The sequence below is a fragment of the Peromyscus eremicus genome, chromosome 2 (genome assembly GCF_949786415.1).
Source record: "Peromyscus eremicus chromosome 2, PerEre_H2_v1, whole genome shotgun sequence".
Classification (NCBI taxonomy): domain Eukaryota; kingdom Metazoa; phylum Chordata; class Mammalia; order Rodentia; family Cricetidae; genus Peromyscus; species Peromyscus eremicus.
Window position 1 is genome coordinate 14,902,145 of NC_081417.1, and position 26,992 is coordinate 14,929,136.

General features: G+C 39.3%; 2 protein-coding genes across 2 annotated transcripts in view; both read left to right on the forward strand.

Moving 5' to 3' along the window:
• The window catches only part of Rad54b (RAD54 homolog B), an 88,991-nt gene that overhangs the window by 13,620 nt on the left and 48,379 nt on the right, over window positions 1–26,992 (forward strand). The window lies entirely within an intron of this gene.
• Fsbp (fibrinogen silencer binding protein) lies at window positions 18,613–26,489 on the forward strand. Its single transcript, XM_059253862.1, has 2 exons — window positions 18,613–19,043; window positions 24,039–26,489. The coding sequence occupies exons 1-2, from the start codon at window positions 18,670–18,672 to the stop codon at window positions 24,562–24,564; spliced, it is 900 nt and encodes a 299-aa protein (XP_059109845.1). The 5' UTR covers window positions 18,613–18,669; the 3' UTR covers window positions 24,565–26,489.

The window sequence follows — 26,992 nt, forward strand, 5'->3', positions numbered from 1 at the left end:
GCTCTACTTTAAATCTTTAGGGTTCATACCCACTTATCAACAGATTTTTATATCAGGAAGCTGAGGGCAGAAATGGGTACAAGGAATTAATTATCATCCTTGATCACCAACTCATCCTAGCAAGAGTTGTACCTCAGCCAGCAATAGCCAGGCTGCCATTGTTTTTGTTCCCTGACCTCAATGAGTCCCTCACTCAACTATCATAAGTGTGTCTTTCTTTTTTTTTTTTTTTTTTTAAAAGATTTATTTATTTATTATGTACACAGAAGAGGGCGCCAGATCTCATCACAGATGGTTGTGAGCCACCATGTGGTTGCTGGGAATTGAACTCAGGACCTCTGGAAGAGCAGTCAGTGCTCTTAACCTCTGAGCCATCTCTCCAGCCCCCAAGTGTGTCTTTCTAAACTTTAAATTGTTCCTCAAGATTTTCTACCTCAAAGCCATTAATGAAAAACATTTTAACCTAACCTTAAGTCATATTTAAAGCTTTGTTTTAGCTATGATGCACACAGAAACCTGTGAGCTCATCCATCTCCCAACATTAAGATTACAAGAACTTGAGCTAGCCTAGCTTCTGGGACTCAGTTTTCCTTAATCATTAACCTAAGCCACAGTCTATGTGGCTCCTCAATAGAAACTCATAAGTCCTAGGTATGTGACATTTACTTGTTCTTGTTTTTCTATCCTCTGCAATTCCTGCTTTATCAGGGGATGCAATACTATATCCTACCTTTACCGATGTTAATTTTCCCACTAAACTAACCTCTATCATAATCCCTTACTACATTTATTAAAAACCCTTAATCCTTAAAATTCTATTTAAAATAACACTATTAAGGTATAAAATCATTGCTTCAGTTAAACAGTACAGCTTAGGAAGAAATCATCTTCATAATAATCCACAGGTAAAAATGCCCATTAGAATGGGATATTTCCAAGAGATAATCACACTACATTAGAGGCAGTGGGGATCTCCCCACACCCTTCACACCATGCCAGTCACCAGAGAAAACTGGCAGCAGTGAGAGAGAGAGAGAGAGAGAGAGAGAGAGAGAGAGAGAGAGAGAGAGAGAGAGAGAGAGAGAGATTCACCCATCAGAGTTTAGCTTCCTAGTGGGCTGAATTCCTGAAGCTCAGTTCCCACCTGCTGCTCCTCTGAAATGGCTACCGGCGAAGATCAAATCAGATTTGAATTATTAATGCAGGGAAAGCAAACATTTAAGCTATGTTTCATCTCTCCATTGTGAAATTGAGTTACAATAATTATGGTTCCTTTGTATCTGCTAGAGATACAGGCAATTTAAAAAATAAAAGTGAGGTAGTTCCCAGAGTTTATTCAGCCTTGAGAAAGGCATAGTTTTATTCATGTTTCTTTGAATGGACAGGTTCTGGGAGCTGGCCTCAACTCTAGGTCTACTGAATTCTAACTGCATAATCACTTAGCCTTTCTGTGGATTCATTTCTTATAGGTAGAGAGAGGACTTCTGTATTTTCCTGGTTAGCCATCCTGCTGCATGTATGTACTTTCGTAACTCCCTAAGAGACAGAAGGAGGGTGAGAAGACAGCTGGAGCTGGTGGCTGGGTCAGTTTAGGAGTCCATAGGCACAGGTCTGGGCTCGTCAGGGTGGCTGCTGCTGTCCTGTCTCTGATTTGCTTTCCTTTCCTCCTTACATCCTTCCCAGACTCCCTTTTTTCTTTTTCTTTTTGTCTCAGGCTTTCTCTTGCACTGTTAGGCCTAGGGTAGATAATTAGTCCTTTTTTTTTTTCCCTTTTTCTTTTATTTTACCATGGTAGCTGATCTCTTCATCTGAGAATGATGTTTTCACTATGGGATATAATATAATCTGTTACTGATTTGCGATTTGTGTTCTACACATAATTTGTCATTCTCTTCAATACTAAATATGAGAAGGAGTTAAGAGTTAAGATGAATTGAAGAGTGAATTCATTCACTTAGCCCTTAGTCCCTTTTCTGATTAATGAGTTTACTGGGCTGTGGAACCTGTTTCAACTGTCTGATACTCCCTTGCCTCTTACTCAGAGAGGTCAAACTGGAGAAAGATTTTGTTCTCTGGTGGATTGCTGCAGAGGGATTTACCATAGAAAAGCAAGGAGATGAAGACACCTCGTGTGTACAGATTGTACCTTTTGGCACCCTTTTAATTATAGTTCTAATCCATTCTGGAGGGAGATGTAATTCTGTGTATTTCAGTTAAAATATGTTCCCACATTACCTTCTTGTTTTGAAATTTTTCCCATCTATAAAGAGGTTGCAAATAGTTCAATTAGCATTCTGAATTCAGTATTTGATAATATCATGTCTCATTTACAGATTGTGGTAGAAGAGCCCATTTCTGGATAGCCTTTGTTCTAGTTAGGTTCTCATTGCTCTAATGAAACATCATGACCAAAGATTTGGGGAGGAAAGGGTTTATTTACCTCATGCTTTCAAGTCACTGTTCATCACTGAAATAACTTAGGACAGGAACTCAAACAGGACAGGAACCTGGAGGCAGGAGCTGATGCAGAAGTCATGGAGGAGTGCTGCTTACTGGCTTGTTCCCCATAGCTTGCTCAGCCCCCATCCATTGCTAATTAAGAAAATGCCCTATAGACTTGGCCTACAGCATCTTATATATTTTCTCAGTTGAGGCTCCCTTCTCTCAGATGACTCTAGCTTGTGTCAAGTTGATATAAAACTATCCAGCATAGCCCTTTTTCTTTATTAATAGTCCAAATCAGTCATCTTAGCTTGGGCCTGTGAAAACCAAATCCTGGAAGAGAGGAAGTGTGAGTTGAATATGTTCCCTAAAAAGGTATGAAATTCTAAGTCCTGATATCTCTGAGTGTGACTTTCTTTTCAAATGGGTATCTTTACAGATGTAATCATGTTAAGATGGAATCACAGTAATTTATGGTTGTAATGGCTATTCTTGGTTGTCAGCTTGACTAGTCTGGAACTAAAATTCAAAAATGGAGGGCATACCTGTGAGGGATTTTTGCTTAATCTGAAGTAGGAAGACATACCTTTAAATCTAGATCTTTTGAGCTGGGAAAAGATACGCCTTTAATCCAGATCTTGAGGCAAGAAGACACACTTTTAATCTGGGCAATACCATACTCTCCTGGAAGCCTATATAAGAACATGGAAGAAGGAAGCTTTTGCTCTTTGCCTGCTTGCAAGCAAGTCTGTTCTTCACTGGCATTAGAGACTACTTTTTCAGAATTCCATTGTGTACTGAAGACCAGCTGAGATATCCAGCCTCATGAACTGAGCAACTTCTGGATTCTTGGACCTTCTGTTCGTAGGCAGCCATTGTTGGATTAGCTGGACCACTGCCTGTTAATTTTAATAAATCCTCTTTATATATATATATATATATATATATATATATATAATATACAATAATGAATATATCTATACATTCATTCTATAAGTTCTGTTCCTCTAGAGATCCCTGACTAATACAAAGGTGGACCCCAAATTTCATGGAGGGAATTTGGAAAGATGTGCTGTTTTCTGTAGTTGACACCCATGACCAAGTCTTTGGCTTTGAGTACTTAAAAAAGTCAGATGGGCAAGTTGAGGCCGCTGGATTGTGCTAGTCTGTGTGTTTCAGTACTGTTGAGAGATAGGTTCAGAAGCCTCGGCAAGATCATATTGTAAGGGATGTGCCATATGAATTGTGAATGGGGGTAAGGGAGAATGTGAAAGTAAGTAAAGACATTTGGTGTGAAGAGCAGGAGTAGCATTTTGAGGTCTGGTAGAGGACTAGAAAAGATTTTTGTTTCCTTTTGTAAAGAGATAGAACATAGCTTACCAGCAGAACATTGGCCTACCATGTGTAGGGTCCTGAGTTCAATTCCCCTCTTCACACACACACCAAAACAAAACAAAACAAACCCAAAAAACAAATAAATAAATAAAGGAAAAGAAAAAGAGTAATATAAGATGAAGAATTGAGATAATGAAGAGTGGAGGGTTTTAAAAATTCTTTTAAAATTATTATTAGGATTTATGGGTTATTAAGATACTTTTGATATATGTTTATAATGTGTAATGATAAAAAATCAGGGTGGTTAACGTTTTCTTCTCTTTAAACATTAAAACATTAATTTATTCTTTTTTTTTTTTGAGGCAGGATCTCATATAGCTTAGCTAGCCTCCAACCTTGAATTCCTGTTTTGTACTCCCATCTTTCTGTCTCTACTGTGATTATAGGAGTGTGCCACTATGGTCAGGCTGAAATACCTCTGTGTGAGTGTATGTGTATGCGTGTGTGTGTGTGTGTGTGTGTGTGTGTGTGTGTGTGTGTGTGTACACGTGTGCCATGTGCTTGCATATGTGAGCATGAGCATGTAGAAGCCAGAGACAACCTCAGGTAGCTTGTCAGGCACTCTTTTCTCTCTCTGTCTTTCTTTTTTTGAGACAGAGTCCTACTGACCTGGAGATTGCCAGAAAGGCTAGACTAGCTGGCCAGCAAGCTCCAAGATTCCGCCTGTCTCCACCTCTCTTGCATTAGGATTACACACACACTCCACCATGCCTGTCTTTTTCTCCATTGGTTCTAGACATTCAACTCAAGTCCTGTGGTGCCTATAGGACAAGCAAAGCACTTTCCCAACTGAGCCATCAACCGAGCTCTGACTTTTTTGTTGTTGTTGTTGTTAATACATATTTATGAGGTACAGTGTGATCTTTCAGTGCATATTTGCTGTTTGTATCCATCAAATCAGGATAATTAGCATTTAGCTTCTTGTCATTCCTCTTGTTTCCAGCCTTCATGTATAGTAACGTATTACGAACTCAGTCCTCCACTTTTTTTTTTTTTTTTAATTTTGTTTTGTTTTTTTTCGAGACAGGGTTTCTCTGTGTAGTTATGGTGCCTGTCCTGGAACTCACTCTGTAGACCAGGCTGGCCTTGAACTCACAGAGATCTGCCTGGCTCTGCCTCCCAAGTGTTGGGATTAAAGGCGTGCACCGCCGCCGCTGCCACCCCTCCCCTCCCCCCCCCCATCCCCCACTAGTCTTCCACTTGTTATGCCTAATCTTCGTTGTCAACTTGACTGGATTTAGAGTTACCTAGGAGATATATGTCTGTGGGCGAGTTTCCAGTTTAAGTAAGGAGGGAATGCCAAACATGAATGTGAACTGCACAGTCCCATGGGCTGGGGTCCTGGACTAAATAAAAAAGGAAAAGGAGAAAGAGAGCAGAATGCCAGTGTTCCCCTTTCTTTGCTGTGAGATGTGAGCAAGCAGCATACTGCCACCACACCTTCCTTGTCTTGATGAAGCCTCCCCTCTGAACCCTTCCTCCTCGTCGCTTCATGTCAGGTGTTTGCTCACAGCAGACACCTCTGTGCTGCAGAGCAGTGGGATGCAATGCTTTCATCTAACTGAATCTCACTATGTAGGCCAGGCTGACCTCAAACTCACAGAGATTCGACTACCTTTGCTCCTGAGCAATGAGATTAAAGGGTCCACCATGCCCAGCTACTTGGGCTATCTTTAACCTTCTCTGTGTAGTCCTGAGACTAACAAATAAAAACTTTCTTGGTATGTATTAACTTTATGCAAGCCTAGTTTTCACCAACCAAGAGGCTAAGAATCATCAGCATGAGGCCTAGAGTGAGATTTCTCCATTCTGCTGTAACTACCTACTTAATGTTTCCACCAGTGTATTTTAAAGTTCCTTGATTTATGACTTTCTTTGTTCTGCTACTATAGAAACTTCATGAAACAGAGCTGGGCAGTGGTGGTGCATGCCTTTAGTCCCAGAATTCCAGAGGCAGAAGCAGATAGCTCTGTGAGTTTGAGGCCATCTTGGTCTATAGAGCGAATTCCAGTATAGCCAGGACTGTTACACAGAGAAACCCTGCTTTGGGAAAAAAACTTCATGAAACTGCTTCCATGGAACGTGGAATTTGGGGTAACCTAAATCTGTGTTCTCAAGTCATGGTCACTCACATTTGGCTCCAGAATAAAATATCGTCTTCCCTTTGAGGTGAAAATTGTATTTTTGCATCGACATTATGAACAGAAGAGGACAGTGCTTGCTGCCAAGCCTGGGATCCACATGGTGGAAGGAGCAAACTGATCCCGCAAGTTCTCCTCTGATCTACACTCACACAAACATAAACGAGCAAATAAATACAGAACATATTTGAAAATGTAGTGCAACTAGTTAACTGCTCTCTGCAGAAAGTATAGCCGTACAGTGTTTCCAAGTATGTAAAATGTCTGTGCTGGCTAGCACAGCTTGTGTCAACTTGACACAAGCTAAAACAGTACTTCTCACCCTTCTTAATGCTGCAGCCCTGTATTTAATACAGTTCCTTGTGTTGTGGTGACCCCCAAACATAAAATTATTTTCGTTGCTACTTCCTAAGTGTAATGTTGCTACTGTTATGAATCGTAATGTAAACATCTGTGCTTTCTGAAGGTCTTAGGGGACCCGTGATGCACAGGTTGAGAACCACTGAGCTAGAGTCATCTGATTGAAACCTCAATTGAGAAAATGCCTCCATAAGCTTGTGAGGCATTTTCTTTCTTTCTTTTTTTTTGGCTTTTCAAGACAGGGTTTCTCTGTGTAGTTTTGGTGCCTGTCCTGGATCTTGCTCTCTAGACCAGGCTGGCCTGGAACTCACAGAGATCTGTCTGCCTCTGCCTCCCGAGGGATTAAAGGCGTGTGCCACCGCCGCCCAGCGAGGCATTTTCTTGATTAATGACCAATGTGAGAGGACCCGGCCCATTGTGGGTGGTACTACATCCTTGGCAAGTGGTCCTGGGATTTATAAGAAAGCAGGCTAGCAAGTTATAGAGAGCAAGCCAGTTAACAGCAGTCCTCCATAGCTTCTGTCTCAGTTCCTGCCTCCCAGTTCCTGCCTTGAGTTCCTGTCCTGATTCCCTCAAATGGAGCACTACCTGTGAGTTGTAAAATGAAATAAACACTTCCCTCCCCAAGTTGCTTTTGGTTATTGTTTTATCACAGCACTAGAAAAGTAACTAAGATAATATCTAAAGAAGAAACACACACAAAAATGCAAGAGGCTGCCTCTAGGGAAAGAAATAGATTAGATGTCTAAACACAAGGAAAAGACTTCTTACTATACAACATTCATGCACTATCTATTTTAAAAATCCAAAAATGACTGTTATATTTTCCTCTTTAAAGTCTCATTTATATATACACTAATCATTTATTGTATGTGAGCTCACGTGCCACAGTGCATGTGCAGAGGTCAAAGGATGACCTTGTGGAGTTGGTTGACTCCTTCCACCTGTACATGGGTTTTGAGGACTGAACTCAGGTGACAGGCTTGGGTAGCAAGCGCCTTTACTGGCTGAGCCATCTCACCAGCCCTATTTTTTTTTTTTTTCCGAGACAGGGTTTCTCTGTGTAGCTTTGACCCCTTTCCTGGAACTCACTCTGTAGCCCAGGCTCACCAGCCTTATTTTAAGATTAGGCTCTGGGGTCTGGAGAGATGACTCAGAGGTTGAGAGCACCCGCTGCTCCTCTGGAGGACCCAGGTTCAATTCCCAGCAGGAATGTGGTGGCTTGAAGCTGTCAGTAATCCCAATTCCAGGGATTTGATGCTCTCTTCTGACCTCTGCAGGCATTGGGCAGGCACATAGTGTATGCACAAAGGTGCAGACATAATAATAAAATAAATCTAAAAACAATTAAAGATAGGCTCTATAGAGTGCCCTTGCCTCAGGACACTGCTAGGTACACAACTTTCTGAAAGTGCGCCTCTACTAGATATTTAATATTCCAATGCCTTGGCGTTGGAGTCTCTAGTCTCCTGGATAGTAGGAAATATATTTTTGTTGTGCATAAACTAGCCAGTTTGTGGTATTTTGTTATGACAACCTGAATGGATTAAGATAACATTTATGGTAAAAGCCTTTCCTCTCTTAGTTCAAGATTATGTCCTATATTTTGTTGTTCTTGTCTTTAGTTTTTTAAAAATCTTGTTTTGTTTTTGAGACAGGGTTTCACTTTGTAATCCTGGCTGGCCTGGAACTTGATATGTAGACAAGGTTGGCTTAGGACTTGCAGAGATCTGCCTGTCTTTGCCTCCTGAGTGCTGGGATCAAAGGTGCACACCATCACACCCAGCCTTTCCACCTTATTTATTTATTTTTTAACTGAACCAAGAGCCACCATTTTGGCCAGCCTGGCTGGCCAGTGAGTCCCTGACTCAAGCTTCTGGACAGCCAGTTAGGTGCTCCTAGCTCCGCCCACTGCACCATTCACAGTAGTACAGGTCAAGCACTGTTTCCTAACTTACATTTGTTTGATGTTGCGTCATGATTTGTTTCAGCTTATACATTTTGGGGCAGGACACTCTGGAGGCACATCTTGTCAGTTTTTCCTATTACTGATGATATTAGTTTTACTTGAGCAAAACAGTGTGTGCAGGTTTCTTTGACTCCAACTAGAATAGTTTCTACACTGTGGTTAATAAGTAACCTTGGGGAGTTACTTTGACAGTATTGCTGTTTTTTTATTGCATTACTTGGGATTGGTCCAAAATCTTTGTACATGCTAGACAAATGCTCTGCCAGAAGCTGACTCTTGTCTAAAATTTATTACTGTGATTTCTGCCCAAGGTAGACTTTGTAATTCCATTTATATTTATCATCAGTTAGCGTTCTGATAAAGGGAATACTTTTCCTTTTTCCTCATTTATTTACTAAATTCATAAAACTTGTTTTAGTCAGTGAATTGTAACACTGTTATCAGTGTATATGTGTGCATTCATGTGTGTGTATGTGTGTGTTCATGTATGAATGTATATGTTCATATGTGTGTGTTACTCCAGCTAACTCAGACCTTTACAAGGGTTCTTACTTTTCTGATAAACTTCACATTATGTTTGTTTTTTTTTTATTTCTTAAGAATTTCATAAAATAATTTTTATCAGAAGCCTCACAATTTTTTAGTAATGTACATTAGTATAATTGTACTATAGTATAATAAGACTTTAGCTTATTTTTACATTTTTATTTATTGTATGTATGCATGTGCATGTGTATATATGTGGAGGTCAGAGACAGCTTTGAGATCTGGTGCTGTCTTTCCACCATGTACTTGTTGGGCACTGAACTCATACTGTTGGACCCCATGGCGAGTACCTTTTACCCATGAGCTATCTTGGCAGCTCCTGGCACCTTTTACCCATGACCTATCTTGCCAGCTCCTGGCACCTTTTATCCATGAGCTGTCTTGCCAGCTCCTGGCACCTTTTACCCATGAGCTATCTTGCCAGCTCCTGGCCCAGCTCTTAAAAGCAGCTGAAGGCTCTACTTCCATTGTAGTAGAAAATGGTATTTAAAAACCAAAGTTTTCATACAAGGTGTATTTGTTGATATAGCTTTTAGCCCTTCCAAGAATCAAAGGGAATATGTATCTGTAGAATTTGAGCATGAAGGGGGGGGGGGGATTTGGTCCCATGTAGCTGAGGCTGGCCTAGAACTCTATGTAGACAAGACTGACTTTGAGCTCCTGATCATCCTGCTTCTTCTTTTCAGATATCACACACACACACACACACACACACACACACACACACACACACCACATAAACAAACAAACAAACAAACAAACAAATAAATAAACAATACTTTTGGTATGTCAGCCAAGCATGGTGGTGCATGCCTGCAATTCCAGCATCAGGAAGCAGAAGCAAGAGGATCACTGCAAGTTCAAGAGTAGCCTGGTCTAGTTACGTTCCAGGACAGCCTGGTCTATGTTGCAAGACACTGCATTAAACACACACACATACACACACACACACACACACACACACACACACACACACACACACGTAGGTCAGTGGACAACTTGGGGAGTCAGTTCTCTCCTACCAAGTAGGTTCTAGGAATTGAACTCAGGTCTTCAGCAAACAAGTGCTCTTACCCACTGACCATTTTACTAATCCTTGGCTGAACTACTTACCTTCCTTTCTTTGTTTTTAAATATTTATTTTTTGTCATTTTTTTAAGTAAAGATTTATTTATTTATTATGTATACAATGTTCTGTCTGCATGTATGCCTGCAGGCCAGAAGAGGGCATCAGATCTCATTACAGATGGTTGTGAGCTGCCGTGTGGTTGCTGGGAATTGAACTCAGGACCTCTGGAAGAGCAGCCAGTGCTCTTAACTGCTGAGCCATCTCTCTAGCCCCATTTTTTTTTTTTTTTAAAATTTTATGGGCATGAATGTTTTTCTTGCATGCATATCTGTGCACCACGTGTGTGCCTGGTATGCATAGAGGCCAGAAGAAGAGGGCTTTGGATTCTTAGGAAATAGAGTTACAGATAATTATGAGTTGCTGTATGGGTGCGGAGAATAGAACCCAGAACCTTTGGAAGAGCAGCTAGTGCTCTTAACTGTTGACTCATATCTTTCGCCTTGGTTTTATAATTTTTAATTATGTGTATGTTGTGACTCTCTGTGGGTCTGTGCATGTGAGTTCAAGGTACCTGTGGACGAGGCTTTAGATCCCTGGAGCTGTTACAGGCAGTTGTGAGCTGCTGATCAGGGTGCTGGGAACCATACTTGGATCCTCTGTGAGAGTAGTACATAGAGCCACCTCTCCATCTATTGCTTTAGAGATATTACTGTGAGTTTGGGGCTGCAAATATAGTTGAGTGTGGTGCTTTTTTATTTATTTATTTCTTCTTTTTTTCTTCTATGCTGGGATTGGACCCAGGGGCTCACACGGATTCACACATGCTAGGCATGTACTTTACCACAGAGCTGCATTTCCAGTTCTTTCAAAGGGATTTTGATTTTATAGTTAAGCTTTGAAGGACATTTGGATCTGAACTGATTGTGTAAAGTTTGTCAACAGTTGATTGAGGAATATTTCTTTTATTGTGACTTTTTTCCTTATATAACAACTTTCAACACAACTATAAGGAATCAGATATTAATTATTCCATTTATTATATCTTTTCCCCATAGAAAATTTCTCATAGAAAATTAAGAACTAGGCTGGATGATGGTGTTCGCCTTTAATTCCAGTACTTGGGAGTCAGAGGCAGGTGGATGTTTACGAAGCGAGTTCCAGATCAGCCAGGGCTACACAGAGGGACCCTGTCTTGAAAAATTAAAAAAAAAAAAAGGAAAGAAAATTAAGAACTAAGGAGGCCATCCTTTGTGTTTAAGTCCCTTTTATGAAGATTTAGGTTGAAGAATGAATACTTTTCATGATTTTGGAGGTGTGTCAAGTTATTTTTTCAGTCAGAGGGGAAATAAAATACATCTATTGTAGAAATACCATTGAAGATAATTCTCCTTGAACTAAATTGCTTTTAGTTGTATGGATAAAGAAGCTTTTAAAGAGAACTGTATGTGGAGACTATTGGAATTTCTGCTGTGTGTACTGAAAGTTTTCCTGTGCTCTCCTGGCACCAAGGTCCCACAGCCACTTACAAAATTCCTGTGTCCCACCTGGTCCTGTAACTGCTCAGACCCAAGTAAACACACACAGGCTTATATTATTTTTAAACTATGGCCATGACAGGCTTCTCGCTAGCTAGCTCTTATATCTTACCTTAACCCATTTCTATAAATCTATACTTTGCCACGTGGCTTGTAGCTTACCAGTACTTTACATCTTACTTCTTCTGGTGGTGGGTAGCAGCGTCTCCTCTGCTCTGCCTTTCTCCTTCCTCTCTCTCTAGTTAAAATGTCCTGCCTAACCTTATTCTGCCTCACTATTGGCCAAACAGCTTTATTTATCATCCAATCAGAGCGACACATTCACAGCATACAGAATGACATTCCACAGCACTTCCCCTTTTCTGTCTAATCCCAAAGGAAGGATTTAACTTTGACATAGTAAAATTACATATATCAAGCAAGAATTACAGTTGCAATATCTAGTCTATTTGTATTTTGTAAAATTAAAGAAAATATTTGATTTATCCTATATTTGTGAGTGTAAAGTTTCATATCTAATTTATCTTTTATCATAACCTAGGAAAATTATAACTAGTCTTCAACTACATTAAAGACATCAGAAGGATATAATATTACCTAAGTAAATAGGGAGAGCATTGTAAGTAACTTCCAAAAATCTAGAATGACAGAGACAGCTGGCTACCTGGACAGTTACCCAAAGTTCTTCTGATTGTTGGGGCATTCATTCTTCAGCTCATAGGCCTAGAGTCTCTCAGTCACTTCTCTCTGTGTCCTGCAGAATGTCTGGCAGTCTCCTCGGTAAAGCAGGAACCTGAAGGACCATCTCATCTTGCAAAGTTCAGTAGTCACCTTCCTATGGGTCCTGCATGTCCAATCGATAATAACATTTTGTCAAGCAGTGTAGGCAGGAACAGTTTCTTGTCCAAATGGCTATTTTTGCCAAGAAGAAGATAAACTCTATATGGAGTGCCTTTGATGCCCATCATCCTTGAAGTAGTTGGTGCTACTAGGAGCAGATATGTCTCATTGTCCAGAAAAGTCTTAAGTTTTTAAAATATTTTAAATGCCATATTCTTTAGGTCTTTGAAGTGTTTGAAGTTTACTTACCTAATTGAAATATATCTATGTATACCTAGAAAATTTAACTTTTTAAATTTTTTTAATTTAAGTTTGATTATCATAGATGACTAATTATTAATCTGCATTTTCAACTATATATTATAATTTCAAATGATTTGCATGAACAAAATACTTTAAACAAGAGTAGAAATATACATACAGTATGACAAAATTGACTTTAAATTTGTATCAAATTAAAATCCGTAGCAATGTAAAACATTTTTAAACAAGTTGTTGCTCTTTAAAAGTGGATTCAGCAATCCACCTTTTCATCCTATCATATCCATATCCTACATTTCTATATCATATTCCCCTTTCTTCTTTTAGAAAGAGATTGACTATGACCAATAACAATTTGCAACCAGCAATCTAAACAAAATCAAACATCCATAATCCATTTTTTGGGAATGTGAGTGTAGTGTTCTAGACTACTTCCTGTTGATAGGGGGCGCTGGTAGTCTTATGGGGTTCCTGAGAAAGTTCGAGATAATGGTCAAGTCGGCTATAGGTGGGTGAGAGAGATTTGTCCTGACCGAGGGCCAGGCAGGACACAGGAAAACTTTCAGCTACAGCTGTGTATGCAAGTAAATGTATTAAACTTTGTTCTGGAATCAGTTTGGTTGAGAAAAGGGCTGTGCCTCTCCTGTACCTCCTTCCAGGTCATGTGTATGCTTGAAGGAGTTAGCCAGGACTCTTCAAGAGACTGGAGCATCACATTTTCTGTTGTGTATAGAATATTACTACCTTTTAGTTTATGTATGAGACTTGCATGGAGGGAGGCAGTAGTCAGATGACATTCATATTAATCTATAGTTCTTAACTTAGATGGCTTTTAGAGATGTGTGTGAGTGCCCTCCCCTACCCCCAGTGCTTGGGAAAAAATCCAGGTCTTTGTACATGGTAGGAAAGCATTTTGCCACTAAGATATGCTCACTGCCCAAAGTACAATTTAAAAATATTTAAGAAGTAAACGTTAGAGCTAGTAAGATGGCTCAGTGGATAAAGGTTTGCTTCCATGCCCGATGAGCTGTTTGATCCCTGGACCCATATGGTCGAAGGAGAGAACTGACTCCTGAAAGTTGTCCTCTGACCTCCACATATGCATGTGTATACACAATTACATAAAATAGAATAAAAAATTAAAAAACGTAATTATATTTGAACCTTGCCATATGATGTCATAGGATACTTAGAGGCAGTAAATGGTTACTGTAGTGGAGCAAATTATTCATCATCTCAGTTAATTTTTATGCCAAGAGCAACTAAAATCTACTTATTCAACAAACATCCCTAATACAATAGTTTTATTAACTAGTTCTTATATTGTAGATTAGTTCTTTAGATTAGTTCAGCCTATATAATTTGTTTCGGGTTTTTTTTTTTTTGAAACAGGATCTCATATAGGCCAGACTGGCCCAAACTCACTATGTAACTGATCCTCTTGTCTCTGCTTCTCAAATGCTAGAATTACAAGCTGTACCATCATGCTTGACCTCAGTGTTTTTTATTTGCATTTCTCTGATGATTAATAGTGTTGAGCATGTATGTTCACGAACCTCTTTGACATTCTAATTTTTTTTTTTTTTTTTTTAGAAAAAATGTCTGTTTAGGTGTTTTGCCCTTTTAAAAGTTCGATTATTCGTTTATTTAGTAGAGCTGTGGCTCAAACCCAGGGCCGCCTGCATTTCAGGAACCTCTTCTGCTACTGAGTCACATCCCCTAGTCTGGGTTATTTATTTATTTTTTAACTCTCAGTAATATATGCTGCCTCAATAGTGGTAAACCAATAGGCCCTGTACAGACTATCTTCAAGTTCCTCTTCCCCCATCTCCTATGGGTATGGTCACAGTTTTGCTGTGTTTCTCATAGTCTCCTAATCCTTGTTGTCCCTCCATAGAAGGCTAGTAAAACTTTGTAAGACATGCTCTCCAAGTGGTCTTTCAAGAAAACTATTTTTTCCCTAGCATGTAGTTTGGATTTATTCACTTACTTTGAATCTGCATTTGCAAGGGCCAATGTAGGAAAAATGGAATTATAATTTGCAAGGGTCTCTCTGACACCAAGATCTGTGGATAAGAGAGTAGTTGGGTTCAACATGTCTTAGCAAGTCTTGATTTAAACTTCAGAGTTTATTTTAGGCACCTATGAGCACAGCACAATTTAGAAAGAACTTTCCTGGTGATAATTAACTCAATCCTGTGTACACAACGGAGCTCAAGCCGTGACTACATAGAAACTCTTTGTAAAGTACAAGTGACATCTTCCATAAAGATAGGTTCTGTAGATTAACTGAGAAAGCAGACCGAAGATAAGGTCTGGGGGAAAATAGCATTATAGATTGACTGAGACAAACAAGCTCAAGATAAGGGATTGGGGAAGGGTCTGGTGTGGTCTCAGGGCAAAGGTCACCAGGCTCTTAACTGCCTTTAGTCCCAGTCCTCTGTGTGTTGTGTTTAACATTTAACATTACTGTCCACTCGCGCTTATCTCTGAGCACAAGGACTTAGGTGCCTCCTACAGTAAAGTATTTAACCTCGGCTTTTCTATTTAATTTAGTTTTCTTTGCAGGAGGTCTCAAACTGCTGTCCCTGTTCCAGCTTCCCAGGAGGCTTGGATTACACGTGTGTACCACTACTTCCAGCTTCAATTTTTCTTTTTCAAAATCTGAGACAAGGTCTCAGCATGTAGCCTGGGCAGATCCTGAAGTTTCGATTCAGCTCTGTCTGCTAGGGCTGTAGTATGTGCTACCAAACCTGACACAACCTCTATTTTGTTTTATACCGTCCTCTTTTGTCTTTCATATGAATCCTTATTTTATTTGCTTGTTTATTTTTTGTGGGGCTTGAGCACAGGACTCTCAGGACTTTAGTTTTTTACATTTTCAAGATTGAGTCAAAAGCTGCTTGTAAAATGGGGTCTTGCAGGGGAAGGCACAGCCTGAAAAAAACTGCCTTACACAACATAGAGTAACTTAGAGCAGGCCACAGCCTGATCATCACAACCTTTGTTTTCTGCCAGCATTATACTTACGTCACAAACTGGATTTGCTGTAATCTTCCTGCCTCAGCCTCCCAAAGTCAGCTACACAGTGGCCAGTGTCAAAGTCCCCTTTCGGATGGGTGTCCTTGCTAAAGCCTGAGATGCTGTCTCAGGAGCACAGTAGTGCCTCAAAATAGTCACCTCCAAATTTCCAGGTTTTTGTATTGCCCAACTAATTGGGCATTAGTTTTTTCAGGGTTCACAGCTAAGGACTTGTTCATTAGCCCGTGGATGCCTCCTTACAGCTAGTTCATTAGCATATCAAAGCCTGCCTTCTGAGCTGCTGTGGCTGGCTCTTGTCTTACAAACACTACATTATTCCAAGTCACACAAAATGGTTTCACTTAGGTTCCTAACAGTGAGAAAACAGGGCAGGTATAGAAAGTATTGGTGCTGCCTTTTAGCCTGTCTAGCAGATGGAGACTGTCCGAGAAATGCCTCCTGTGGTTTATTGCTGAGATAAGGAAGTCTGTTCTGAGGTTGCTTTTTATTTCGTAGTGCTTAGTAGATGGAGTATTGTACTGTGGGGGTATCTGCATTGGATCCCAAATATCAGTAGAATAGGGATTATAGCGTATGAATTTTTTAAATGTACCATGTCAATATTGTTCTATGTTAATATATAGAAATCTACTTCTTTCCCTTTTTTTTTTGCATGTGTATGTTATATGCATGTGTGTGTGGGGGGCACCTGCGTAGGTGGGTGCATGTACATGTGTGTGTAGGCTAGAGTTGGTGTCCTGTCTTCCTCTCTCACTCTTTACTTACTGAAGCAAGGTTTCTGACTAAACCTGGAGTTCTCAGATTGGACTAGTCTAGCTAGCCACTTTACCCTGGGGATCCCCTGTCTTTGCTTCCTAAATTTAGGGATTGCAGGTAGGTTGCCATGCCTATCCAGCTTCCTTCCTTCCTTCCTTCCTTCCTTCCTTCCTTCCTTCCTTCCTTCCTTCCTTCCTTCCTTCCTTTTTTTCAAGACAGGGTTTCTCTGTGTAGTCCTGGCCGACCTGGAATTAGCTCTGTAGATCAGGCTGGCTTTGAACTCATAGAGATCCCCCTGCCTCTGACTGGGATTAAGGGTGTGTGTATGTGGGTGATGGGAACTGGACTCTGGTTTTCATGCTTGGATGACGGGTACTTGATTATCTGAACCCATTTTCCTCCTGACACAAGGTCTTGTTCTATATGGACCATTCTGGCCATGAACTTGCACTGTCCTCATCCCTGGGAGTGTAAGCCACTACACTCAGCTTTTCTTTCCTACTTTTTGAATAGATAATGCATTTAAAGCTTGTTGTATGTAAAGCTGTATGTTACCAGGCTCATTGGTCTTGTTCATACATGTTTCTTGTCTAGGCTACATTGGGAGTTTGAGCTACATAGGGAGACCATATAGGGAGACCTTGTATCAAGTCAACAACAAACATCTAAAAAAACTGAGAATTCAGTAAGTTTTATTTGCTTCTTGGTTAAAAACATGAAAACAAGGTGAGTGACTTTAGGGGCTAGACTGTAGATCAGGAGTATAGCATGTGTCCAGTAGTCATAAGGCTGTGTGTGTGCACCAGGAGACATCTTTGTAGCATTTCTGTGCACTATAGCTTTCTACAAAGCAATTTGTATCTAGAGCCACCTTTGTATTCTTTGGGTCTTGTGTTGAGCTCAGGAACATTTGTGTAGATTGGTAATTGTTCTATAGAATCGTTCTTACTTCCTAAACACTTATTTATTTATTTATTTATTTGGGTGTGTGTGTGTGTGTGTGTGAGTGTGTGTGTGAGTGTGTGTGTACATACAACTTCACGAGTTGATTTTCTTCTTCCAGCATGTGAGTCCCAGGGATCAAACTCAGGTCATCAGTCTTGGCAGCAGGTCCCTTCTTCACATGAACTATCTTGCCAGCCTTTGACTGAATCAGATATGTTCAAGTTTGGTTTCATTTACTTATTGCTTTAGTTTGAGGTACTGGAGATTAAACCTAGTGCCTCAGACATATTCAGCACTTGCTGCACCACTGAGCTACACTGAGCTACGAATCTTTCATGTATGCTTTGAGTAATTCCTCTGTCTGGACAAATACATCATGAGAAAATAAGCTTGTTTTGTTTTTGTGATTATCATATGCTTCAAACTAGGATTAAACATGAAAACTACTGGCTAGATTAAGTATTTCTTTTCATAGTCCAATTCCTGTGACTAAGATAAAAAAAATTCTGCTTTATAGAAATAAGGTTTGTTTGTACACTCCTGTCTAAGACATGATTATGCTGTTTCTCACCATTAATTTTTGCACATGATAAAACAGACTAGTATATTTATATACATTACAGATAGAATAATAAAGCATGTTTTTATCTGATTTTTATGTCTAGTATTCAATAAAAATTTCTCCTTGAATAACAAAATTATGCAGGGATACTGTACACTGAAATGAAGAGGAAGCTTAGCTTTACTGCAGTCTGAGCTGGTGTAACCTAACTAGCTAGAGGATATGCAAGTCCTGATTGACAGCAGGACCAGCAGCATGCAGATTTTGTAAGGGAGAACACCCAGCTCAGAAGCAGTGATTAGAGCTCTGTTAGGAGTCACTACACTCACCCTCGAGTCTCCTAGTTCTCCGTCTCCTAGACTTGTAAACAAACAGCACAAAACAGTTCCTCTTTTGTTTTTATTAAAGTAATACTGCAGTGCTGTTTCAGCCCATCAGCCAGGCATACATGTGTGGAAATTTGATAGTCTCACTAAATTAGCTAATTTTAAGCTGTGTTCCTTGCTTATCTCTGGACCTTTGTGCATTAAATCCTATCTCGAGCCGCTCTCTTTACACACAAGTGTTTTGCTTGTTCTTTCCTGCCTTCTGTGAGAAGCTTTATGTAGGTCAGGCTTGGCTTAAGCAGCTTTCCCGAACCTGCGTCAGCTTAAGCTGGAGGAATTTTAATAAGCCCTCCCCTGTAGGCGTGGGCCTAAATGGGGCTAGCCTAGTTAAGCCTGATCTTTCTGTTTGTGAAAAGAGCTGAGCAGAGCTGAAGGCTGCATGGTGGATTCAGAAACTGCCTGCTTAATTTCAAAAGAACAATGGTAGGGAAGGCTAGGTCTTCCAATTTTACCCTGTCTGAAAAGCTTGATCTGCTAAGCCTTGTGAAGCCATATGTGAAAATTCTCGAAGAGCACACTAATAAAAATTCAGTAATAGTGGAAAAGAATAGATGTTGGGATGTCATAGCAGTTAACTATAATGCAATTGGAGTAGACCGCCCTCCTCGAACAGCACAGGGCCTACGCAGCCTTTACAAAAGGCTCAAAGAATATGCCAAACAGGAGCTATTGCAGCAAAAGGAGGCCCAATCAGATTTTAAAAGCAATATTTCCGAGCCAACCAAGAAAGTTATGGAGATGATTCCCCAGATCTCCAGCTTTTGCCTGATAAGAGACAGGAACCACATACAAAGGTAAGCTTTATTTTATTTTGTTGTGGGAAATGATGGCGCCTCCTAGCTATTGGGCTCTGGCTTAGTTGTGATAGAGATATGCATGGTAAGCATCCCCACAAGGGGAGCCATGAATAGAGTCTTTGTTTTGCTTTCTTGGGGAAAAAAAAAAGTGAAGCTATGAGGAATTTTTCTGTTGCGCTTGATTTAAACTACTTTTTACTGTGTTTTCCCTGTTTCATCGGGCAGTTTCTATAAGTAAAGGTTAGGGAAGAATTAATGGGATGAAGCTTGTGACATCACTAAATAAACTTGTTAAAGACTTCAGTAGCATATACAAAATAATGAGTTTCATCATGACATTTTCATACATATGTATTATTGTACTTTGACTATATCTCATAAACTTTTTAAGCCTTAAAATTAGATTATTTGCTTTTGAGATACATTATTCTTATTTAAGATTACATTTCATTGAAATGGGTTTCTTGAATTTTTTTAATATAAAATTTGTATGAAGTTAGTAGTTTTGGAGCAAATGGAAACTGTTTTTTATGAATCATTACTGTGTATATTTCCTGAGTATGCGCTGAACTAACAAAACTAAAATCAAAGTCATTAATGACATGATTGTGTATGTGAAGACTGTTTAGTTTTTCTAATATGTTTGGAATAGATAAGATGGAAACATTAACTAAAGGAAGTCAATACCTAATTAAGAGATTCAGATTACATAGTAAAATAAAGTATAATTGATTAATGGTCTAGTTTCACTTTGATATTGGGTCATAGGAAAGGATAAGCTTTCTCATACTGCTCTGTAAGTTATAAAACTCAGTTTTAGTAAGAGCAACCTGGGTTAGGGCTTGAAACAATTTTGGGTTAAGTTTGTTCTATATGATTATTTGCCTAAGAATCTTAAAAGCTGTTACCTGTGACTAATTCAAATTTTAACTCTTGACATAGATAAAAATGGCAGCCATTCTTCTACCAATCAGGGTAATTTAAACAAACTGTAAACTCTTTGTTTGTTGAAGGGCCTTTCAAACAAAGATTCAGTGTGCTCTCCTGCTCTGGAGAAGCAGTGTGTAAGCAGAGTTGCTGATTACTTGTGGAACTTGAAGTTAGGAGAGAAACAGGGCAGGAAAACTTGAGCTGAGCCTGTCTGTTGCTTTGGTAATTTATTAGGAAATATTTTTGAACTTTTTACCCTATCCTGCTTATTTCTACTTGATAGCATAAATTTAAAAAAGCATCACACTTGGGGATCCAGGACATGGCTATGTAGTGGGTTAATTCTTGGGGCTACTGGTAGGAATTTTCACTGTTGTGACAAATGATGAGATTCTGTGTTGGATGGATAATAATTTCCGCAGTAAAATTGTTTGACACTGCGCAACTTGTTTTGAATTTTGTCTCTTTCAAAAACAGAAAAATAGTTTTTGTATTACTGGCACAAAACTATATACCTTTCGGATACTAAATTTAGATTTTCATAATTTGAAACTGATATATAAGCACTGCTTTTAGTTAGTTGTCTATTTAAAGAAATGCAGTGAATACAGAAGAGAACATTAGTAGTTACCTGTTTATATTTTGATCATCATTACTATAAACATACACATGTGAGTTTTTGACATACCAACATTTCTCTGATAAGAATGAGTTAGCTGATTGTATATTTTTGTATCTGTTGTTTAAATTGCACTGTTTATTAGTTTTTTAAATGAAGAATATAAAAAATATACCACTTATGTTAGTACCTACACTGACATTTTTCTGCTAGCTTATTCATTTAATATACTTCTGTATTTAATGTGCTTATACATATTTAGCTGAGATCATCACAAATCTTAATTATCCCAGAAGTTTATAAATCTTTAATTTTGATTATATTTTTACACAAGTATTACTATTAATTTGATTGGACTCTCTACTAGAGAATTTTACTGCATGTGTTATATATTTTTTAAAGTGTCTATTCTATTTTGTAACTTATTTTACAACTTAGAATGATTTTAAAATTTTTTATGTCTCTGAAAAGCAGATTATAATTTATGTTTTATGATCTTTTTGATCCTCTAAATTTAGACTTTCAGTTTTTAGAAATTTTAGTTCTGTTTATCTTTCTTGAGACTTTCTCTAATGTGTTATTACTTATGTTTCATCAAAATGGAATGAATAATCTAGGCATAAGCATATTTTTAATTTGTATGGGAGTATAATACCTATATTTATGTGCTACATACTACTTTGCAGTAGAAATTATGAAGACAATTTAAAACAATTTTTATTTATAGTTTTAACCTTCTCGTATCCTATACTTTAGAACAACAGTTCTCAAACCTATAGGTTGTGACCGCTTCAGGGATTGCATATCTGATATCTACATATCTGTTATGTGATTCATAACAGTGGCAAAACTACAGTTAGGAAGTAGCAATGAAATAATTTTATGTTTGGTCCCATAAATAGTCTTCTGCCATCTTCCTCAAAGTCATCAGCTTTTATGGTTTGTAGATCAGTCCAGGAGAGCAAAAGCAGAAAATATCAAATGATTCTTTACAGCATTTTAGAACCTCAATAATGTAGGGACAATTAATGTCTCTTTGAGAACATTAAAATGGCTTTTCTGGGCTCTGTTGGTAAAAGTATTTGCTTTCAAGCTTGGTGACCTGCCTTTGATCCTAGTACCTACATGGTGGGAGGAAAGAGGAGAGAACCAACTCATATATTGTGTTCTGACCTCCAAATACATACAAATAAATAAATGTTTAAAAAAAAAAAGGTTTTCTTTTTCTTTTTAAACTTTTGCTAAGTCTGGGGAGATGGTTCTGTTAATGAAGTGCCGGCCACATAAGCATGAGGATCTGAATTCAGACCCCCAGAACACATGTAAAAAGCTAGACATGGCAGTATTCCCAGCATTGGGAGGACTTGAAGACAGGTGGATCCTGAAGTTCATTGGCCACTCAATGAATGGGCTTCTGGTTCAGAGGGACTCTACCTCAAAAAAGGGGTAGAGCACCATGGAAGAAAGACACCTGACATTGACCTTGGGTCTCTGTGGGTCCTACACTCATGTGTGCACCCAACACACACAAACAGACACACACACTCACATGTGCACTCACAAATTGGCTTTTCTTTATCTTACTAACTTTGTATAGTATTTGTAATTTTCTATCATTGTAAGAGCCTAATATTAAATTTAAGAACAGAGGGCTAGAGATGTAGAGAGCTTGCCCAGTGTGCCAAGCGAGGCCCTTGACTCAGTTATCAGCACCACAAAACAAAATAGATTAAGGATGGAGGAGCCCTATATGTATATATTATTAAAGTCATAGTCTTAGTCATTTTTTGTATAGTTTTGAAACTATACAAAAAAAAATCACTTTTTGTGTAGTTTCAAATCATTATTATTTTTTTTTTCTAGCAGTTGAAGAAAGGCTTTTATTAGGGGCCAGGGAATAACACACATACAGCAGGCACACAGAGAAAGACAAAGCGGAGAGGGAACTTGGGGAGCAGAAGGCCGAGGGCTAGTTTGTTTGTTTGAGTCTTTGAAAGGACTTCCTTCCTTGTTTTAGGGTTGGTGGATTTAAGAAAGACAGGTTGGCTGATTGGCCCACAACTGTAAACATGTCCTGATCTGGCTATGAATTTGTGGAGCTGGTCCATCAGCAGGGGCCCTACCTGCGGGAGAAAAAGCCCACAAGGCCTTTGTTTTAAGCTGCTGGGCTTTCTTCTCTGATCAAGAGGGTAAGGAAGAAACCAGCCATCTTAGAAGTTCACCATCATTATTACCTAGGCTGGACCCCTCTCCCTGACTTTCTGCCTGTCAGGGAAGTTGTCTGACTTCTAGTCTCTCCCTCTACTTCCACCAGCCACTGTCATCTGCTGAAGGTCACTTGTGTTGGGTGGGAGTGGGGCGGAAATGGGGGACAAGAAGAGGCTGGGTATGTGGAGTCCTCTTTCGGCTAGGATTGGTAAATAGCTCCATGACCATTACTTCACAGGGAGGTGGAGGGGGTGTGTTATGGTACAACAGCTTCACCAGACTGTCAAGTTCTAAACAAAACTCACACTGAAATCATGACAGAAACACAGAAAACTGTGTTACTAGAAAAATGGCTCAGAAGTTAAGAGCACTGGCTGCTTTCCCAGAGGATTAAAGTTCAATTCCTAGAACCTACACGACAGCTCACAACTGTCTATAATTGTAGACAGCCTAGGGGGTCTTTTTTTTTTTTGGAGATAGGGTTTCTCTGTTTAACAGCCCTGTCTGTCCTGGAACTCACTCTGTAGACCAGGCTGGCCTTGAACTCAGAGATCCGCCTGCCTCTGCCTCCCAAGTACTGAGAGTAAAGGGGTGTTCCACCATTGCCCAGCCAGCCTAGGGGTCTTGATGGGGTTCATTTTCAATGCCAATTCAAGAATTAAAAGACATGAAAATTCTTGAGCTGTAACAGGTAGTAGACAGTACAGGAGAACCAGCAGTTGAAGAAAGTCTTATTGGGGGTGAGGAAACACACACATGCAGCAGACACACCAAGAAAAAGACTCTACAAAGCGGGGACTTGGGAAAGCCTCTCCCCAAAAAGAAAATTCCGTGGTCCCATGTTGTTGGTTTTGTTTGTTTATTTGTTTTTGGTTTTTTGAGACAGGGTTTCTCTGTGTAGCCCTGGCTGTTCTAGAACTCACTCTGTAGACCAGACTGCTCTCAGAGATCCTCTTGCCTTTGCCTCCCAAGCGCTGGCATTAAAGATGTGTGCCACCACGGCCAGCTCTTTTATTTTTTGACATAGAGTGTTGTAAGTAGCCCAGGCTGTCCTGGAACTTGAGATTACCCTGTCTCAGCCTCCCAAGTGCTGGGGATATAGGTGTATGCCATCATCCTCTATTCAACGATTTATAGTTAAGTGTGTGTCATTATGAAATATTAAGCATATAACGCTGAAATTGTTCTGTAAATACGTTTTTGTTTATAATGTGTTTTTTTTATATGTGCTATAGTGCGAACTTGGATGAGTCTGCCCAGGCTGGTACCAGCTCGATGCAGGTAATGGTGGATCACCAGCCTGTCGCTATTACAGTAGAGGTGAAGCAAGAAGAGGACATTAAAGCGTCCCCTCCACTGGTTCCCAATCCTCAGCACAATGATTCTGTAGAGCAAAGAGAAGAGCATGAATTAATGCATGCCATGGAAGAACCCTTGTCTCCATCGCTCTCTTCTGTTGATATGAGAATGACATCATCTCCGTCTTCTGTCCCAAGGAGAGATGATTTTTGTCATCATGAAAGTGGAGAACACATTAGGTCTCTGCTAAGATGTGACCCTCAGGTCCTGCAAATGTTCAAAGAGGAACATCAGATAATTTTAGAAAATCAAAAGAATTTTGGATTATATGTTCAGGAGAAGAGGGATGGATTGAGAAGAAAGCAGCAGCTAGAGGAGGAGCTGCTAAGAGCAAAGATCGAAGTGGAGAAGCTGAAAGCGACTCGCTTACGGCATGGTCTGCCCGAGTATAGTAGTCTCTAAGAGTTTTTTCAGTCTTGCAATTTGATCATTTTAATTTTGTCACAATTAATTTGGGAGTATCGTGAAGCTGAGCACGTGCCCTATAAAAATGTTGCTAATCTCTCTTATAAAAAAGCTTTTAACATGATTTTCTTTTCCTTTCTAAGCCTATTTTTTTTTAACACAATTTTCTAAGTATTTAATTTTCTCTTTAGATACTAAAATTTACTGACTGGTTGACATGGTAATCCAGCTCATTGTCTTCCCTCAGTTTTTTTCTAAGACATTTAACTGTTGGTCTTATGTAAGATCTTTTATTTTGATTATAAAAGAAATAATACAAATAGATTTGCATATGGTGCATAAGCCTGTAATCACAGCACTTGAGAGGGAAAGGCAGGTCAGAAGATCAAGGCCATCCCAGTTTCAAGGTCAGCCCGTGCTATGTGAAATTTTGTGTCAAACAAAACAAAATGCATAAAATTGTATAAATGCATAAATAGTATTTCAAAGTACTGAATTTTCAACAGTTTTAGTTACAATTTTGAAAGTTAGATTTAAGAGAAAGAGAGTTAGTGTCGGATTAAGTACCTAATAAATGGTAAGCATATACATTTGTTGCTGAGCTACATCCATAGTCCTATATTTTCTTGTTTGGAGACAAGATCTCACCCTGTAGCCCAGGCTAGCCTGGAATACAAGTCCCTCTTGCCTCAACTGTCTGAACACTGGCATAATAGGTGTGTGCTATACTAACAGTAACAGCAAACACGTATTGATGACATTGGTTTTGTCTTTATCTTTGGGAAGAGTGGGTTTAGAGACAGAAGATATTTGGAAAACGCTTCAATTTAGAGGTAATAAAACTGAAGTCGAGGAGGACGCCATCATTTATTTCAGGCAGCAAAGCTTTTTATAGCAGAGTAAGCATCGATACTTAGTTTGTTTTCTGGAGGGAGCAGGAGGTAATGGTGGTAATTTGTATTCCTTCTTTATTCTATAGAAGTAAAAATCTCAGAATTATTTAACTAATTAGAGAACTTATTTAATTATAATCACCTTTTGGGTTGGAGATGTAGCTCAAGGGGAGAGCACTTTCTGGTGTGTTTGAGGTTCCTTCTCCAGGCGACAAAAGAAAACTTACTTTTCTACATGGTTGGGTTCGGAAGCCTAGGGTGTTGTGGCTCTACTCCACCCTCCTCCCTTTTTTTTTTTTGTCCTGCTAAAAGAGATCAGGTCTTTTTATTGAAAGTAGTGCATATTTTGACCATGTGATTAAAATTATCTTAATTCATTTTAAATGTTTTTCTTGAAAATGTTTCCTTCACAGTAAAGTTAGAGTTAAAATGAAAACTGCTTAGAATGAAAATAACAAAAATCTTGTTTACATATAATTTAACTTGTAGATTTTTAAATATTGTAGTACTCATGGAAATAAAATCTTGATTTTTATAAATCTTACATATTGAATTTATGTTAAATATTTAATATGTGTCTTGCATATTTGATTTCCATTTTTTGCCGAGATTTTGATGAGGAAGGACTTTAAAAAGCCAGGTTTTCGGATGGAGCAGGTAGAGTTTCAGAAATCCTGGGGATAAGGGTGCTTGATGTCAGAGTGAGCTCTTGCAGAGACACATGCAGAGTGGGATGGAGTGGCTCAAGGTGTCCAAGCTCGATGAGTCAGGCGGCTTTGAGGTGAGGATCGGGAGAGTTTGGGCTTTTGGTAACTTGAATGACCTGGGACATATTATGTAGACCAGACTGGCCTCAGTCTTACAGAGATCATCCACTTCCAGGGTGCTGGATTAAAGGTGTGCCTGGTAGACATCTTTCTTGACTACATTGGGTAGCTTCTGTTTAGTTCAAGTTGAAATTTTACATGCAGGAATACATCAGAAATCTGTATTTTGTGTGAAAATTTCCAGTTTTTAAATGTTTGCAAGTCATTCAGAATGCTTTTAGTTATGCCTCCTCCCAGACTTTCAGGCTTCCAGTTGGTGGTGTGTAGAGTAAAAAACCCAGGCGAGGATGTGGCTGTGGCTCGGTGATTCAGGGCTCTCCTGGTGTAGTCAAGGCTTTGGGTTCTGTCCACAGCACCGCAGACACAGTAGAGTTATGACAACAGTGTCAGTCCTGAATTGGATGTCAACGTTATGTTAGCTCCTTAGAAGTGTAGATCCATCTAGTGAATCAGAAACTAGGGGGGGTTCAGCAGTCTGTGAATAGTGTCCTCGGGATTCCTACACAGCTAAAGGTTCAGAATTGAACTTGGTGCTTGAAGCATGACAGAGTCTCAGCAATTCTCCTTGAAGAGGAATGTGGGTGAAATGTCAGTTGTTAGCAAATCAGGTTTACATTATTAAATGCTGTTTTTAGGGAGTCGGATCTAACTGAATATAAAGTGAGCAGCTGTTGAAGGTTTTTTAATTATAGAGAGGACATGATT

Bases quoted from the DNA above. Each gene is read 5' to 3' on its own strand.
- Fsbp (XM_059253862.1), top strand. From the start codon at position 18,670: ATGGTAGGGAAGGCTAGGTCTTCCAATTTTACCCTGTCTGAAAAGCTT. The intron at 19,044-24,038 runs GTAAGCTTTATT...TATGTGCTATAG, and splicing joins GACAGGAACCACATACAAAG to TGCGAACTTGGATGAGTCTG.